Source organism: Galeopterus variegatus, unplaced genomic scaffold (assembly GCF_000696425.1).
Source record: "Galeopterus variegatus unplaced genomic scaffold, G_variegatus-3.0.2 Scaffold91, whole genome shotgun sequence".
NCBI classification, from domain to species: Eukaryota; Metazoa; Chordata; class Mammalia; order Dermoptera; family Cynocephalidae; genus Galeopterus; species Galeopterus variegatus.
In genome coordinates this window covers 608,799-625,227 of record NW_007726202.1, presented here as the reverse complement: position 1 = coordinate 625,227, position 16,429 = coordinate 608,799, and the positions used below count along the sequence as shown (strand labels likewise).

The 16,429-nt window shown below is 35.7% G+C and overlaps 1 protein-coding gene across 1 annotated transcript in view; it reads left to right on the top strand.

Moving 5' to 3' along the window:
* ALDH1A2 (aldehyde dehydrogenase 1 family, member A2) overlaps positions 1 to 16,429 on the top strand; it is a 95,078-nt gene that overhangs the window by 57,013 nt on the left and 21,636 nt on the right. Inside the window, exons 6-7 of the mRNA XM_008581184.1 lie at positions 1,400 to 1,528; positions 1,653 to 1,766. Coding sequence (XP_008579406.1) covers positions 1,400 to 1,528; positions 1,653 to 1,766 — 243 coding nt within the window. The remainder of the gene's footprint in view (positions 1 to 1,399; positions 1,529 to 1,652; positions 1,767 to 16,429) is intronic.

Below are 16,429 nucleotides of genomic sequence, written 5' to 3'. Positions count from 1 at the left end.
TCTTCTAATAGTACAAGCTAATAGTTCTGGCAGGGATTTCAAGGGAAGGCTCAAATTAAACTCTTACAGTATAGACAAAATTTTTCTCTTTTCAAAATATAGGATAATAACTCAAGATCATTTTTGGCTTTGGGAGCCAAAGATTTTGGGGAGGTATTAATATGTGTTCAAATGGTCAATAAGTCCTGGATTACTGTGAAATTTAGTAAAGAATGAAAAAGGAAAATGACATGTTTGGTTTAAGTTCTTGTGCTCCTAAACTCCCCAGGGATATCCTCCTTGTGCAGTGCAGGGGTGAGGTCTATCACCTTCATTGTAGGACTCAGTCCTGCTCTTCTTGCCCTTCCCCAGACTGCCAAAGCTGCAGCTTCACTGGCAGGACAAGAGCTGCTTGTCAGCCAGCCCCAGCTCAATTACTGCACTCCAAGATTTATATACTGTAGATGGAATTAAAACATCACTGTGGACTCCCAAGTTTATAAACAACTAAGGGGAAAAGAAATTGGGTGTTTGGTGAAGGCAAGACACTTGTATATTTTTGCAAGTTTGCCAGAGCCAGTGAGAAGCCTTCAAGGATGGCAGCTGAGATGCTTTAGGCAGAAACACATTGTGGTCAGGGGCTAAAGCCAGGAGATCAGGATTTCTGTTTTCTTTCTTAATGAAATTATCAATGACACCTGATAGTAACAAGGATCATGCCTGATCTTATGACAATACAAGCTTAATATCCTTTTAAAATCTGTCTAAAGTATTTTAGGCCCCCAATTCATATAGTCATATAAATAGATTTTAGTCTCCGTTAGCTTATTTTGCATGGGAAAGGAGACAAATGGAAATGTTTGCATCCTCATCAGGAGGTGCACTTTATTTTTTGTAATCTTGTGGTTTTTGACAATACATGTATTTAAAGAAAAAGTGCTACCTTGAAATATACATTGACTTAAATATAATTCACAGCTAGAATTTTCTTTTCTAGTTCTTCCATGTTGAAGAGCTTTCACATCAATATGAAAATACTGGTGTAAAAATCATAAATATAAAAAAAAACTTTGCATACACAGGAACTTATTGGAACCAAAGCCTAATTTTAAAAATATATAAAACAACAATGAAAAAACAAAACAAAACAAAGAAAAAACAAAAGCTCCCTTTTTACCATACAATTTCTTATAGTGGGTAGTTGGAATGTAGTGATTCATTGAACAGAGAGTAAAGGAGAGATTTTCAACGTCAGTACTATTCTATTCTTAAAGAAGTAATTAAAAATCCAAACATCTATGCTTTGTGGTTGACAAGATTTATGTTAAAGACTAGTTGGAGAAATCTTAGAAGTCACAGCTTGAAAACAAAGTAGTGGAGGAATATTTTTCATCTATCAACCTTGAGTTTTTCCTTTCAGTGGAACTTCCCCCTGCTGATGTTTGCCTGGAAAATTGCTCCAGCTCTGTGCTGTGGTAATACAGTAGTTATTAAGCCCGCAGAGCAGACACCACTCAGTGCACTCTACATGGGAGCCCTCATCAAGGAGGTAAGAGAGACTGACTTCAGGAGTGGTTCCATCTTCCTTTCCAGTTGGAGCCTGCTAGAGCGTATCCCAGTTAACATGATGTGTTAGCTTTCATAAGCCACGTTTCCTCCAATTGTTTTCTTAGGCTGGCTTTCCACCTGGAGTCATCAATATTTTGCCAGGATATGGGCCAACGACTGGGGCAGCAATAGCATCTCACATTGGCATAGACAAGATTGCGTTCACAGGATCTACTGAGGTAGGTACCTGAGAAACAATGGGGCAAGGAACAGTCCTGAGAATGAGTAGAGGAGTTAAAAGAACAGGCTGGACAGCAAAAGGACACTGAGATGAGTGTACCCAAGCCTGCAACGCATACATTGGTATCACAGGCAGAGCACTGGCAGGTACAAAAGCAAAGGCATGCATTGGCCACTTTATGCCACAGGTCTCTGAATGTTTTTGTGATGCCATCTGTGTAAAAACTGTCCCAGAAACTGGAGTTCCGTTTGCTTTTTTGAGCCAATAACAATAATGGCAGAAGCAAGTTAAGAAGCTGGAAATCTAAACTAGTCTCTGGCAGAGATGAGAATGGAGACACAGCTTTCCCTTCTCATTGTTTCACCAGGCCCTATAGATGCAATTGGCAGCTAACTATGCCCCACGAGCCGTAAAGGATGACATAGAGCAGGGGTAGCAAACTTTTTCTATAAAGGGCTAGATAGTAAATGTCATAGAGTTTAATGTATACACTAATGAGTGTTGCTATGTGCTAATAAACATGTATTTATAGAAACTGAGATTCGAATTTCATATAATTTTCACAAATCACAAAATGCTAATCTTTTAATTTTTTTCCAGACATTTAAAAATGCAAAAATTACTTTTAGCTTGTAGGCTGTACCAAAACAGGTAGCAGGCCAAATTTGGCCCATGGGCTGAAGTTTACAGATTCCTAATATAGAGTCACAGGTTTGCTTAGGAAGATTTATAAATGTTTCTCCAATATGTCTTTGATTTAGGTGACAGATGATAAAAGAGAGATTCTGAGTTATTGTTTCAAATAGAACCTCATTGGTGACACCATCATTGGACAAAGAATGGCTGCAGGTCACTACCTACAGAAATAAAATGAGAGCAACATTTGCCATTTAACACTGGCTAATAGGCAGGTTAAGATAATTTTTAAAAAGTGAAATTAATTTTAATAACATTTTATTTAATCCAGTATTTTCAAAATATTGTCACTTCAACATATAATCAATATAAAAATTAATTCAATGTTTTGCACTTTTTTTTCATATAAAGCCTTTGAAATTTGGTATGTGTTCTACATTTACAGCATATCTCAGTTCAGACTAACCACATTTCAAGTGCCCCATAGCCACATGTGACTAGTAGCCATCATATTGGACAATGCAGGTCTATAAACTTGATTATATCAGGTGATACAGAGTTAATGATACTTGGTTATCATGTTAATAAATTTCACAAGATATTGATCAATAAACTTGAATGTTAATTAATTAACTTACAGTTACAGATTATTGAGTTTTATGTTTGTCAAGAGTTAATCTTATTGGTTTCCAAACCTTGTACTTCCAAATTTTGCAGTTTAATGAAATGTATAAACCAAAATGTAAGGAAATTATTGTTCCTGTATAAACTAATTCTAATGTTTTGAAAATATTTGCTAAGGGCTAGATGCTAAGAAAAACTGATCAGTTAGGAGTGGGCAAGACAATTATAAAAGATTGGGGAAAAATATAAGTGTAGACAGAGTGTGCACCTGGATTGCTTTGCAACTGTTTTTAAGCCCCCACTCCACTTTAAAGAAACTGAAACCAGAAATCTTAAACAATATTTTAAGGATGTGGCTTAATCAGAAAGGTCAGATGGATCCATAATCAAAGTCCGTGGTCCTATATCAGAAGACTGGGGAATGAATGTATGTATGTTTAAAACTAAAATGAAATATTTAAGGTTTCTTTTCTGGCTTTAACCTTCTTTTCTTGTTAACCACTCACTAGTCCTGACTGAATCAGTTAAGAGGCTCCTGGTGTATAATATTTTTTTAATAAAAATTTTTAATGAAAATGAGAGCTCAATATATAAAATGAGATATATAACTCCTTGTCATGTCAGTGCCTATAGATCTCCTTTATTCTTTTTAATAGCTTCATTCTTTTTAATAGCAGTATGGAATAGCTTTTGCATCAGTATATTATAATTTAATCCTTCATTAATGTACACTTCAGATTGTTTTTTTTTTCCCACTTTTTTTTCCTATTTTACTGAAATAAATACCTTCAGAGATCTAAGAATTGTCTGTGTGTGTGTGTGTGTGTGTGTGTGTGTGTATACAAAGGTACATCAGAAAGTTCAAGGAAATATTGTATAATCTCTCAATTAAATTTTTCACGAACTTTTTGAAGTACTCTCATATATGTATTAGATATGCTGTTGGATATGTTTCTAGAAGTGGAATTGCAAAATGAAAGTATATTTATGTTTTAACTTGCTTACCAAAAATGCATTAGAGTGATGGTTTCATTTATAAGATCTTTTTATATATTAAGTATGTTAATCTTCCGTTGTTGTAGAATTTGTAAATATGATTTCCAGTTTTCCTTTCCTTTTTAATTTTTTTAAAAATAGAGTTGTTTGCCATGCACAAGTTTTAAATTTGTATGCAGTCATATCTTTCAGTCTTTTTCTTAATGGCTTCTGGGTTTCTTATCAACTTTGAAGAAATTTCTTCGAGATTATACCAACGATCCTTAACACTATCTATCAGTACTTTTATGGTTTTGTTTTTGTTTATATCTTTAATCTGGTTGGAATTTTCATGTGTAAAGGTGAAGGCTAAGTTTTTTTTTTCTTTTTGTCTTTTTTCGTGACCGGCAACGGATCGCAACCTTCAGTGTCGCGCCCGTACCGGACCGGGACCGGCAACGGGATCGCAACCCTCGGTGTTGCGCCCGCACCTCGCTCAGCCAGTGAGCGGCCGGTCTGTACGTGGGATCCGAACCCTAGGCGGGAGCGCCACCGCGCTCCCAAGTGGCGCACTGTAGTAGTGCGCCACCAGCCGGCCCAGAAGGCTAAGTTTTTTTGTTTTACAAATGCGTGTTCAGGTATTTCAACATCATTTATTAAATGATCTATTCCTTTGCAACTCATTTGAATACAACATAACATTATATGATAAATTTCCATATACATGAGGGTACTTCAAAAGTCCATGGATAGATTCATATTATGTTTTAATTCTATTTTTCCACAACTGTTTGAAGTATGCTTGTACATATTTTTGTTGTAGGGCTCATAATTTTATTTATCTATTGTTCTGCCCATACCAGACTGCTTTAACTGCTGAGTATAAGATACGCTGCGGTATACCCTCTTACTTGTTTTTTCAAAACCCTGTGGCTATTCTTGCCCCCTTATTCTTTCAGATGAAATTTCAAATTGATTTTCTAAGCACCTAGTCTTTCCAAAAATTCTCATTGAAATTTTGATTAGCATTACATTACATGCCTATATTATATTGAGGGTAAGTTCTGTCTTCACCATATTGATTTCTGGAGCATGATATGAATCTCTTCAGTTATTTGTTGTATAGCGTTCTTCACTGGTATCATATAGGTCTTAGGCATTTCTTGGTAAGTTAATTTCTTGGCATTTAATGTTTTTTTCCAAGATATTTCAATGCAAAACCTGAGCATCTTTTTTTTGTAAGTCACAAGATCATGCAATGGAAAGTTATATTGAATAGATGGAACCTCATCTTTTAGGCCAGACAAGAAGTCACATAGTGAGTCAGTAAGAATGTAAATGCCTGCTGCCAGGCTGTTTGGGCTCAAAACTCAGCTTTGCCACTAAAGATCTTTTTTCATAAATTTTTAAATGACTTTGTTGAAGTATAATTCACGTACAATATAATGCACCCTTTAAGTATCAATTATACACACCCATATAACCACAACCCAAATCAAAGTATAGACTATTTCTATATGCTAAAAAGATTTCTCATGCCTCTTTGCAGCTAACACCCTTGGCTCCAGACAGCCATTTATCCTTTTTTTAAATGTTGCCTATTCTAGAATTTCATATAAATGGAGTAATAGAACATGTGCTCTCATGTGTCCATTTCTGTTATGTGTGCATGTGTTTTTGTTTTTGTTGATGTTCAACATTCAATGATTATTGGTAGTTGGGTTTTAATCCCCCATCTTGATTTCTGTTTTCTCTATCCCATCTGGATTTTGTCCTTTTTTTTTCTCTTTTTCTGCCTTCTTTTGGATGAATTGAATAATTTTAGCACTCCATTTTATCTTCTATTTTTGATTATTAGCTATACCTCTGGATTAAGTAGTTGATTTAGTGTTTGCACTGTGCATCTTAATCACAGTCTACCATTAAATAGTATTATGTAACTTCATATTTAATGTGATAAACATACAACAGTATTTTTTCATTCCTTGTTGGATACCTTGTGCTATTATTTTTTTATAATTTACTTCTACATATGTCATATGCTCCACAATATATCACTACTGTTTTTTGTTTTAAAAATTCAATTATCTTTTTAAAAAAGTTTTTAAATGAGAAAACAAAATTTTTTACGTTTACTCACATACTTGCCATTCCCTGCCCTCCTCTTTTATTTATTTATTTTGTGTGTATGTAGGCCCAAGTTTCCTTCTGGTATCATTTTCCTTATCTGTAAAAATCTTTCTTAAACTTTTTTTGTAGTGCAGGTCTACTAGTGATGAAGTCTCTCAGCTTTTGTTTGTCTGAAAATGTCTTTATTTTGTGTTCATTCTCTTAATGAATTTTTTTTTCTAGATATGGAATTCTAGTTTTACAGTTTTTGCTTTGTTTTATTTTACTTTGAAGACTTTGAAGATGTCATTCTGGTTTTTTCTGACTTGCACTGTTCCTGATGAGACACCAGCAGTCATTCTTATCTTTATTTTACTATAATGTTTCTTTTTTCTCTGACTGCTTTTAAGGTTTACTCTTTTTACTGGTTTTTAGCAATTTGACTGTATTGTTTTTGTATAGTTTTCTTTGTTTTTGTCCTTATTAAGGTTCATTTTGGATCAATTATCAAATTATTGGATCTATGAGTTTATAGTTTTTATTAAATTCAGAAACATTTTTACCATGATTTCTTTAAATATATTTTTGCCTCCCACTTCCCACTTCTAATTACATATGTGTTAGATCATTTGACATCATCCCACAGGTCACTGAGGCCCTTTTCATTAATTTCAGCCTTTTTTCTCTTTGTGCTTCAGTCTTCAGTCTATATAACTTTTGTCATCTTGAAGTTCAAGAAGTGCTTAATCTGCTTCAGATATTATATTTTTAAACACTAGAAATTCCATGTGTTCTTTTTTGTATCTTATATGTTCATCCTCATTATATGCCTGTTTTCCTTTAAATTTGTGGGCATATTTCTAATACTTGTTTTAAAGTCCTTGTCTATTAATTTAACATCTTTGTCATTTCTGGATCTATTTCTGCTGACTGGTGTTGTTCTTGGTTATGAATGATTTGTTAATTTTTTTTTTTGCTTCTTTTCATTTCTGTTAATTTTTGAGAGGATGTTGGACATTGTTAAACAGGTGGATTTTATTGTCTTTCTTTAGAGAGTGATGGGCTTTTTTTTCTGACAGTTGGTTAAGTCACTCAAGGTTCAACGTGACTCTTTTGGGACTTATTTTTAAGCTTTGTTAGGACTAGTTATCCTTATTAATAAGGTCAGATCCTTCTGGGGTTCCTACTGAATGCCCCCAGTGTTCAACAATGTCTTTCCACTCTGTCTGGTCAGAACTCAAATGTCCGTGGTGCTGATAACACCAAGGTCCAGGATTCCATCCCTGTACCAGCCACTTGCCAAAAGAAAGAAAAAAAAGAACTCAGATGTCTCCCAGCCCTGTGTGAGTTTTGGGAGTTATCCAGCATACAGTCTTACTTGATATTTGTTCTTTTTCCAGTCTCATGGAGCCTACCCTATGCATTCCCAGCTTAGCATTCAGCCAAAGACTCAAAGGAACCCAGACAGATTTCTGGACCAGCCCTGAACATTTTAGCCACTCCAGCCTCTATGGGTGCTGCTCTATGTTTTATCAACTCAGTGCGACCATCACATTGGCTATCGTCTCCCTAGCTCATACTGCAATTTTTTGGCAAAAAGGGCTTCCCTTGTTTTTCCTGTCTCTAGAATCACAGTTCCATACTGCCTGATGTCCAGTGTTTGAAGAAAGCAATTTCATATACTTTTCTAGTTGTTTGCAGTGGTAAGTCAAGTTCAGTGTCAGTTACTCCATTGTGACTGCAAGCAAAAGTCTCTTTGGCACCTTTTGGTTAATTTTGATATTTTTCTTTGATTTTCTCTCTTTAGGTTTCATGCAGATTACCCTCATCATCGTAGTTTATCATTGCCTAAAATTGGATATGTTATAGTCAATGAGATTATAACTTTTATTTACTTCAGTCGATATAACTAAAGTTAAGAGTACAACCTTAAGGACATTTGGATTCAGAAAAGCCCTTAGTTGATTTGGTATAGAATATTCAAGATGTACTTAGTCTCATAAATAAATTCTCTTTAATCTTTTGGGTGAGCTGGTTTGCTTATCAGTTTAGTTTTGATTTTATAAGCTTTAGTTTCAGAAGATGGCTGTTTCTGGTCATATGTGCAGATTTTGGGAGAAGGCATTCTCTTTAAAGTCTATCCCTTAGGCATTCTCCCCAGTACCTCAAGTAGTATCTGATATATAGTGAGCATGCACTATAAATGTTTAATCTCATGTGTAATCTCAGAGCTAGAAGGTGATATATCAATGGAACACTTCTCTTCTTTAAAATGCTACCATAAGTGTAGGGTTTACTATGTTTTACTTTGTAGCTAGCTACATAATTATAGACCAGCCACTTAGTTCTATACAAAACTGCCTTAATAATGGTCAGTATACCTGTTTCTCAGGGTCTCAAGAATCAAATACAAGATGAGTTTGGGAAATTGTAAGCAGTAAACAAATATTAGTTTGTAATATTACATAGGCATCTCAGGAATGGAGAAATCTCTAGAGGTTGGGTGGTCTGTCAGGGCTTCAAGAGAAACAGACTGGATATAGGTCTTGTAGGATATAGATAAGTAGAGTGAATTGGGAAGAAGGAGCAGTACTGGTCAACAACTAGAAGCAGGAGAGTTCAAAAAGTCTTTATGGACTAGAATGGGGATTAGGAAGGGATTGGGAAGAAAGGTTGGGAGACAGATGAACTAGAAAATTATATGTGCAAATAAAGTCATTGGAAAGAATTCTGCGTTAAAGAATTGGGGCCAAAATGTAGAAGATCTTCTAGACAAAGGCATCACAAGAAAACTATACACCATTATCCCCTATGAATATACATGCAAAAATCCTCAACAAAATACTAGCAAACAGAATCCAGCAATGTATAAAAAGGATTGTACATCATGACCAAATGGAATACATCCCAGGAATGCAAGATTATTTTATTACCCCCCAAAATCAATGTAATATTCCATATTAATAGGATAAAAGATAAACACCATTGGATCATCTCAATAGACATAGAAAAAGCATTTGACAAAATCTAACACCACATAGAAACTTGTAAACAAATGTTCATACAAGCATTATTTTTAATTGTCAAAAAGAGGAAACAACCCAAATTGTTGGGTTCCAACAATCAAATGATGAGTTGTGTTCCATTCCATCAAATGATGTGTTGATAAAAAAAATGTGGTATATCCATATAATGGAATATTATTCAGCCATAAAAAAGAATGAAGTATTGATATGAGCTACAACATGAATGAACCTTGAAAACATTATGCTAAGTGAAAGAAGGTGCTTACTAAAGGCCACATATTGTCTGATTCTATTTATATGAAATGTTCAGATTAGGCAAAAAGTAGATTAGTGGTTGCCAGGGGCTGGGAGGAGGGAACAATGGGGAGTGACTGCTAATGGATTTGAAGTTTATTTGGGAGATGATGAAATGTCTTAAAATTAGGTAGTAGTAATAGTTGTGATGGTTGCATAACTCTGTTAATGTACTGAAAACCACTGATTTGTACACATAAAAAGAGTGGATTTTATGGAATGTGAATTATATCTCTAAAGCTGTTAAAATTGATGATTTTTTAAAAAGTGTTTAAGGATTTAAATTTTAGATATTAGTTGCCAACACTGATTGAGCACTACTTTGTGCCTGGTCCCTGCAAAGTGTTCTGCACACATTATTTCACTACATCTTTACAACTCTAGGAGGTACATGGGTAAGCAAAGTGTGGCTGGGAGGGGTTAAATTTCCTGACCATGGTCAGATGCTAGTAAGTTGCAAGGCTGAGAGTCCTACTCATAGTCTGTCCTCCACGTAATGGTGCTGCTCTGCCTCTCTGGCTTAAGGCCTGTATGCCATCCTATGGGGGGAGGATGCCCTGAAAATCAGAAGTGTTATATCAAAGTGGGCTTTTAGGAAGGATATCTTCTCAGTGGAACATGTTTTGTTGAAAGAATCGTCAGACGTATGTAATTCTGAAAGGTCGTCGACAGGTTCTAACTCAGTTCGTTTCCCTTTTTTCTAAAATTCACTTTTAAAATTGCATCCTTAGCCTCTTTAAATCTCATTTGATACATTACAGGGCTTCCACCTGACGTCATTTGACATAAGGCTCAAAGCTTTCCACCCCAGTTATCTCAAGTTGGTTCACAAACATTTACTGAGGACTTACTGTCAAAAACTATGCTAGACCTTGGAGAGACAGAGATGAGATCTTGTGTGGTTCAGTCTAGCCCAAGCGATATTCTGTGAATATCTAACTATTACAGTGTGCTGAGTATGGGAACATGGAGGAAGAGAAGAAAAATTCTGCACCATTTTACTTAAAATTTTTCTGATTTTAAGGATGCCTTCTAAGATCAAAACCAGAACTAAAATTTTCTTGTTTGACATGGTTTTCAAATGTATCTGTACATCTAGGAGAAATATTATTAGTTCAAGATATTTACATTTGAATGAAAAGCTACTTTATTCGAAGATAATAATACTTTAAGCGAAAGATAATTGTATATCTTAATTCCACAATTGTTAATATTTACAACTGGGAAGAATTTGGTCTGTCTTCCTTTTCTCTTTTCACTGATCTCTTGGAGAAAATGAAATTGTGGTGGTATGGGAACCAAAGTACAAAAAGAACTTGGAAGAAAGGAATGCCAGCTGTGGGGACCCTTGTGAGTAATGTGTTGCTTGCCATTGGCAGATAATCAGCAAATGGTGGTATCATTCAATTCTCAAAATCATTTCCCATGCCAGAGATTAAGGAACAGTACTTTCAAAAAGCTTGACACATTTTGCTGGAAGGTAGGATTGGAGATTAGTTTTCACTGTTCCCTCTCAGTAGCAAATACAGTTTTTGGTTTTTGTCATTCCAGCAGTTCTACTTTTAACAGGCATTTAAACACCAGAGCTGCAGATTTTATACTAATTCAGTGTCTGTCCTTATAAGTATTTTTAATAGAATGTGAAAAGCCTTATAGAGATGGGTGAAAAAGAAAAACACAACCCAGCCCTAAGCACCTAAATCATACCAGATGCGACATGTTGAGGAATTGGTATGTGTCTGATTTCCTAGAGTTCTCAACACTTAGTAGGGCAGGCCAACACTGTTCACAACATAATGACTGCTAAATATGTAACTTCAGTGTTCTAATGAAAGTAGCTAATATTTAAGGAACACCAAAGTGTGTAAGATATAAAATACTAGGTTTTCCTCTACAGCTATTTCCCATAAATAATCTTTCTACTCCTCAGATTATATTACTCTTAACTGCATGTAGGCCAAGTTCATTTCCATCTACAAAACTATACCAGTGGCTTATCATAAGTCAAGATAATTCCTGAGCTGAATAGTTAATGATCAATCTGATCAACTTAATGATCAACAAAGACTACCTCATAGAATTTCACATTAGCTTAGGAAGTTTTGAGCTTTAATGTAGTTCAGCTTAAGTTAATTTTTCTTCCTCCTTTATTTAGAGTCTCCTAAAAGAAAATGAAGCACTTTGCTAAAATGAATGCTTCAAAGAATGCTGCATCACAACACTGTACTTTGCCTTTCTCTAACAGAACTACAGGAAGTCATTATTGTTTCAATAAGAAGTTCTGAACAGTCTTCAAATCATACTAAAAGCAATTAAGATTAAATATGTCACAATGATATCGGAAAACTAGACTTAATTTAAGCATCTATTATGGTTGTATGGATTTGTTCACACTACACATTATTATCTAATCTTTCCAGGACTCAGATTTCCTGTCTGTAGATTTGAGATGATCGTACCTACTTCATGGATTGTGAGGATGAAATAAGCTGGTATATATCAAGTGTTTAGTGCAGGGCCTGGTTCTCCATAAAGTATCAATAAATATTAACTGTCATCATTGTTTTCTGCTTATTTTTAAGTGAAGTTTATAGAAGAATTTATGTTTGGGGAAGTGTAGTATAATAGAAGGGGCACTGGATTCAACCAACCATGGATCAAATCCCAGCTCTTCTGCTGTGTGACGTTTGGCAAATTATTTCATCTCTCTGGTCTTTGAATTTTTTCATCTATTAAGAGAGCCTATGAATAATTCCCCTCAGGCTTATTTGTGGATTGAGATAATGTGTTTGAAAGTTCCAGTCGTATTGCTTGACATATTTTAAGAACTCAGTAAATGTTGGTTGAATCTGAAACTTCCATTTGCAAATAATATGTCTGTCAGAAACTAATTCCTGCTCCCCTTAGGCAGCCTTTACTCTCATTTTGTTTATTTTGTGGCTTTTATAAATATTTCTGAAATATTTTAGTCCTCTAATAAGTATTTTGTGTGTGTGTATTTGCTCTTCTATTTCACTTTTTGGAAGACCATCTGGGTGCTTGCTTGGATAAACTGCTTTTGAATCCTTTTTCTTTTTAGGTGGAATAGTGTGCTAGATTTAGAGCGTAGTGCTGGAAGAGGATGCTTGGGACCTATTATGGACCTCACTCACGATTCCTTGATGTGGCCTCAAGTGGGGGCCACTCCTTCAACTTGAGTTTTCCAGAGCTGAATTCTGGTATAGGGAGAAATTTCTTCACAGAAAAATGTAATGTAGTTAATGTTTCTTAGTAGTTGTTCAAGGACCACTTCACTTACAGTGGTGGGGGTGGGGTACTTGTTAAAATGTGGATTCCTGAGCACCACCCAAGATCTTATAAATTAGAACTTTGGGAAATGGGTCCAGGAATTCTCATTTTAATAAGCTTTTCTAGTGATTCTTATGTTCATTGATGTTCAAGAGTTGCTATTTATACGGCATTTGAATGGTTGGTTCATACTCCAGAATGTGTTCCCATGTTCCCAGGCCCATTTAAGAAAAAAAAACTCTACAGGTCTGAGTTCGTTAATCTTTGCTATAATAAAACATTTTTGTAAATGGAAAGGTACCACTCACATTGTCTGCTATGTCTATGGTTTCATTCTAGCAATTATATCTCTCCTAGGCACCTTAAGGGCAAAAAATGATTTTGAAATCAGTTTAGCAAAGCAGGAACATGGTCCAAAGCATTCCCTGTGCCCATGAATCATTCACTGAACAAACAAAGAAATGAAAAATTTTGGTTGGAGTGTGGTGCTGCTCGTCCGCACTCCTGCACCTGTGTCTGGTCTTATTTTCATCCTGGGCTGAGGGAGCCTTCGTGCCCCATCCCCATGTTTCCGTGATCCCCCCACCCCTCAGAGTGGGTCAGCAGCCCTCCACCTCCCCAGGGCCTGCTATCTCCACCATGTGGCCCGTCCTGCCGTGGCTCTCTCACACCTCGTCCTTGGAGGCCTGGAGCTGGTGGTGGGCTGGAACCAGAGCTAATTGTTAAATCTTAAAAAAAAAAAAAAAAAAAATTGCCAGCATTGTATTAAAAGTTTGCAAACATTTCTAAAAGTTCATACATATTACAAAACTATACAGTATTGGTGCTATGATAAAATATCTGACTGAAGGTGGGGGAAGTAATTGGCATGTGAGCGGAGTTCTACTTTGATTATATTTCTCCGAAAGAAGCTGTAACTCATACAGTGCAGCTGTAATGTAGTAGACTTATTCCATAAGCTACACCTCATAAACAGGTAACATGGCTACTCCTATGCCACTTTTCAATCTGTTTGTAGTTAATTACATTTTCCCTTATTCCTGTTCTTCATACGCTAGAGCAGCCCTTGAGCCCAGAAAGACACTGAGGAGCTTTCTAGCTGCAGAAGGCAGATGACATTGACAGTCTTAGAACTAAGATTCCGCTTTCATTCAGTAAGCATTTTGCCTGTGTGCCAAGCTTTGGTGTATAAAGATGCCCTTAAGTCGCTCCATATTTTATGAATGAGTGAGCCAAGGCTCACCCAGCATACAGAGCACAGAGTTGATTGTTGGTAAAATCACCTAATTTCTTCATGAACTTATTCTTCCCTCTGTTCTCTAGTTCTTCTGTGCTCCAACCCTGTTCCCCAATTTTGTAGGGTTAGCACAGTTCCAGTGCCATCTCACCATGCAATTATGCCCCAGAACCATTAGGTCCCCTCTGGGCAGGTTGTTCAAGGGAGTCCAGATGATCAGCTGATGAATTAGTAGGAAATTTTACCCTCCAGGTGTAGTTGGTCATATTTTCTTCTCAAGCAGTTTTTGTTGATTTAGTCCTTATCTGCTTAAAGCAGTATTCCTTAGAGAAGGCCCAAGGTTCATTTCAGTCATAACTACTGTATTGGTTTCTGAACATGGAAATTAACCACCATTTCCCATTCCAGCTCCCTTCTCCATAAGACCATCAGTATAAAAGTTTTTCACCTGTAGTTAAACAATCTAATTGATCCATTTAATTTTTTATTTACCAGTACAAAAGTAATCAAATGATTGAAACAACACATATTTCATTTAGGAGATTTCCTTTAAATATCTCACTTATCATTTTTAACCTCTTTTTTGAGCTCTGGACTTCTAATTGCAGAGTGGCCATCTCTACCTGGACATCCATTACCTACCAGATAAAGTTCAGTTCCTTAGGGTAACAGATACACTGATTCGTGACCTGGCCCCTGCATTTCTCTCACCCCCATCTCCTGCACCTGCCATGCACAGTAGCCTTACCAGACAATGTGCTAACCCCTAAATGTGACATTCCTTTCACAGTTCTGTGACTTTGCACATGCCATTTCTTCTCCCTGATATGAACTCTCTTCCCTATCTACCCAGGGAGTCCTCAGTTCAATGATTTGTTCTACCTTCTGTGTAGATAAATGAGAATGGATCAACTTCTATAATAACTATGATGCTTTATTCTTTTTTAGATTTATAGTCTCAAATGTTGCCTCCTTTTTGTTCCAATCATCATCATTTATTTTATTGGCCTCTGATCTGTTCTTTGTTTTCACCACCTTTTGCTTTCCCTAATTTTTCTTTCTCTTCACTTATTCTGTCTCTTTCAGGCTCTATTTATTTTAAAATTTAACTAATTATTCCGAATGCATTTGACTTTAATTAAAACAATTAAATCATATTTTAAGTAGTCAGGTAGATTCAATATAATTTCCCTGCAAATAGTCCACAAAACACAACAAAGAAATATATGGCATATTTTCTCTAATAAAGTAACGTTTTTATTGTTTAATGTATCTTTATTAACAACTTTATTGAGGTATAATTGATATACTACAGATCTCACATATTTAAAGTGTACCACTTATAAGTCTTGACATATGTACCCATTCACCTGTGAAACCATCAACACAGTTCATAATGAATACCGCCATCATTCTCAGAAGTTTCCTAGTGCCCCTTTACAATCTCTCTCCCATCTGCCCCTCCACCGTCTCCTCCACATTCCCGGATCTGCTTTCTGGCACTGTAAATTATTTGCATGTTCTAGAGTTTTATAAAAACAGAAGCATAAAGTATATACTCTTTTGTCTGGCTACTGTTACTCAGCACAATTATCTTGAGACCCATCCATATTACTGTGTATAGCAATAATTCATTCCTTTTTATTGCTAAGTAGTATTCCATTTTATGTGTATATTACAATTTGTTTATCCATTCAGCTGTTGATAGACATCTAACTGCATAGTGGCCATTCTACCTTTGGGACTATTACAAATAAAAGCTTCTATGGCCATTTGCGTACAAATCTTTGTATGGCTGTATATGTCCTTTTCTCTTGGATAAATACCTAGAAATGGAATGGCTGGATCATATGGTAGGTTATGAAACTACTAAACTGTTTTCCAAAGTGGTTGTTCCATTTTACATTCCTACCAACAATGTATAAGACTTCCAACTCCTCCACATCCTTGCCAACATTTCGTAGGGTCAGTCTTTTTAATTTTAGCTATTCAAATAGGTATAAAGTGTTATTTCAATGTTGTTTTAATTTCCAGATCTCTATTGTTCAGCATCTTTTCATTTGCATATTTGCCACTGTGTATCTTCTTTGGTGAAGTGTCTTTAAATCTTAGGCCATTTGAGACCAGCGTTGTTCATTTTCTTATTGCTGAATTTTGAAAGTTCTTTGCATATTCTGGCACAAGTCCTTTGTGCTTTGCAAATATTTTCTTCCACCCTTGTCTTTTCATTCACTTAAGATCTTTTGAAGAACAGAAGTTCTTAATTTTGATGATGTCCAGTTTACTAATATTTTCTTGTAAGCATCAGGCTTTTGGTGTCATATTTAAGAAGTCTTTGTCTAACTTAAGACCACTAAGATTTTCTCCTGTTTCCTTCTAAAAATTTTATAGTTTTGTGTTATACATTTAGGCCTATGATCTATTTTGAGCCAATTTTTCTGTATGTTATGAGGTAAAGATCGAAATTCTTTT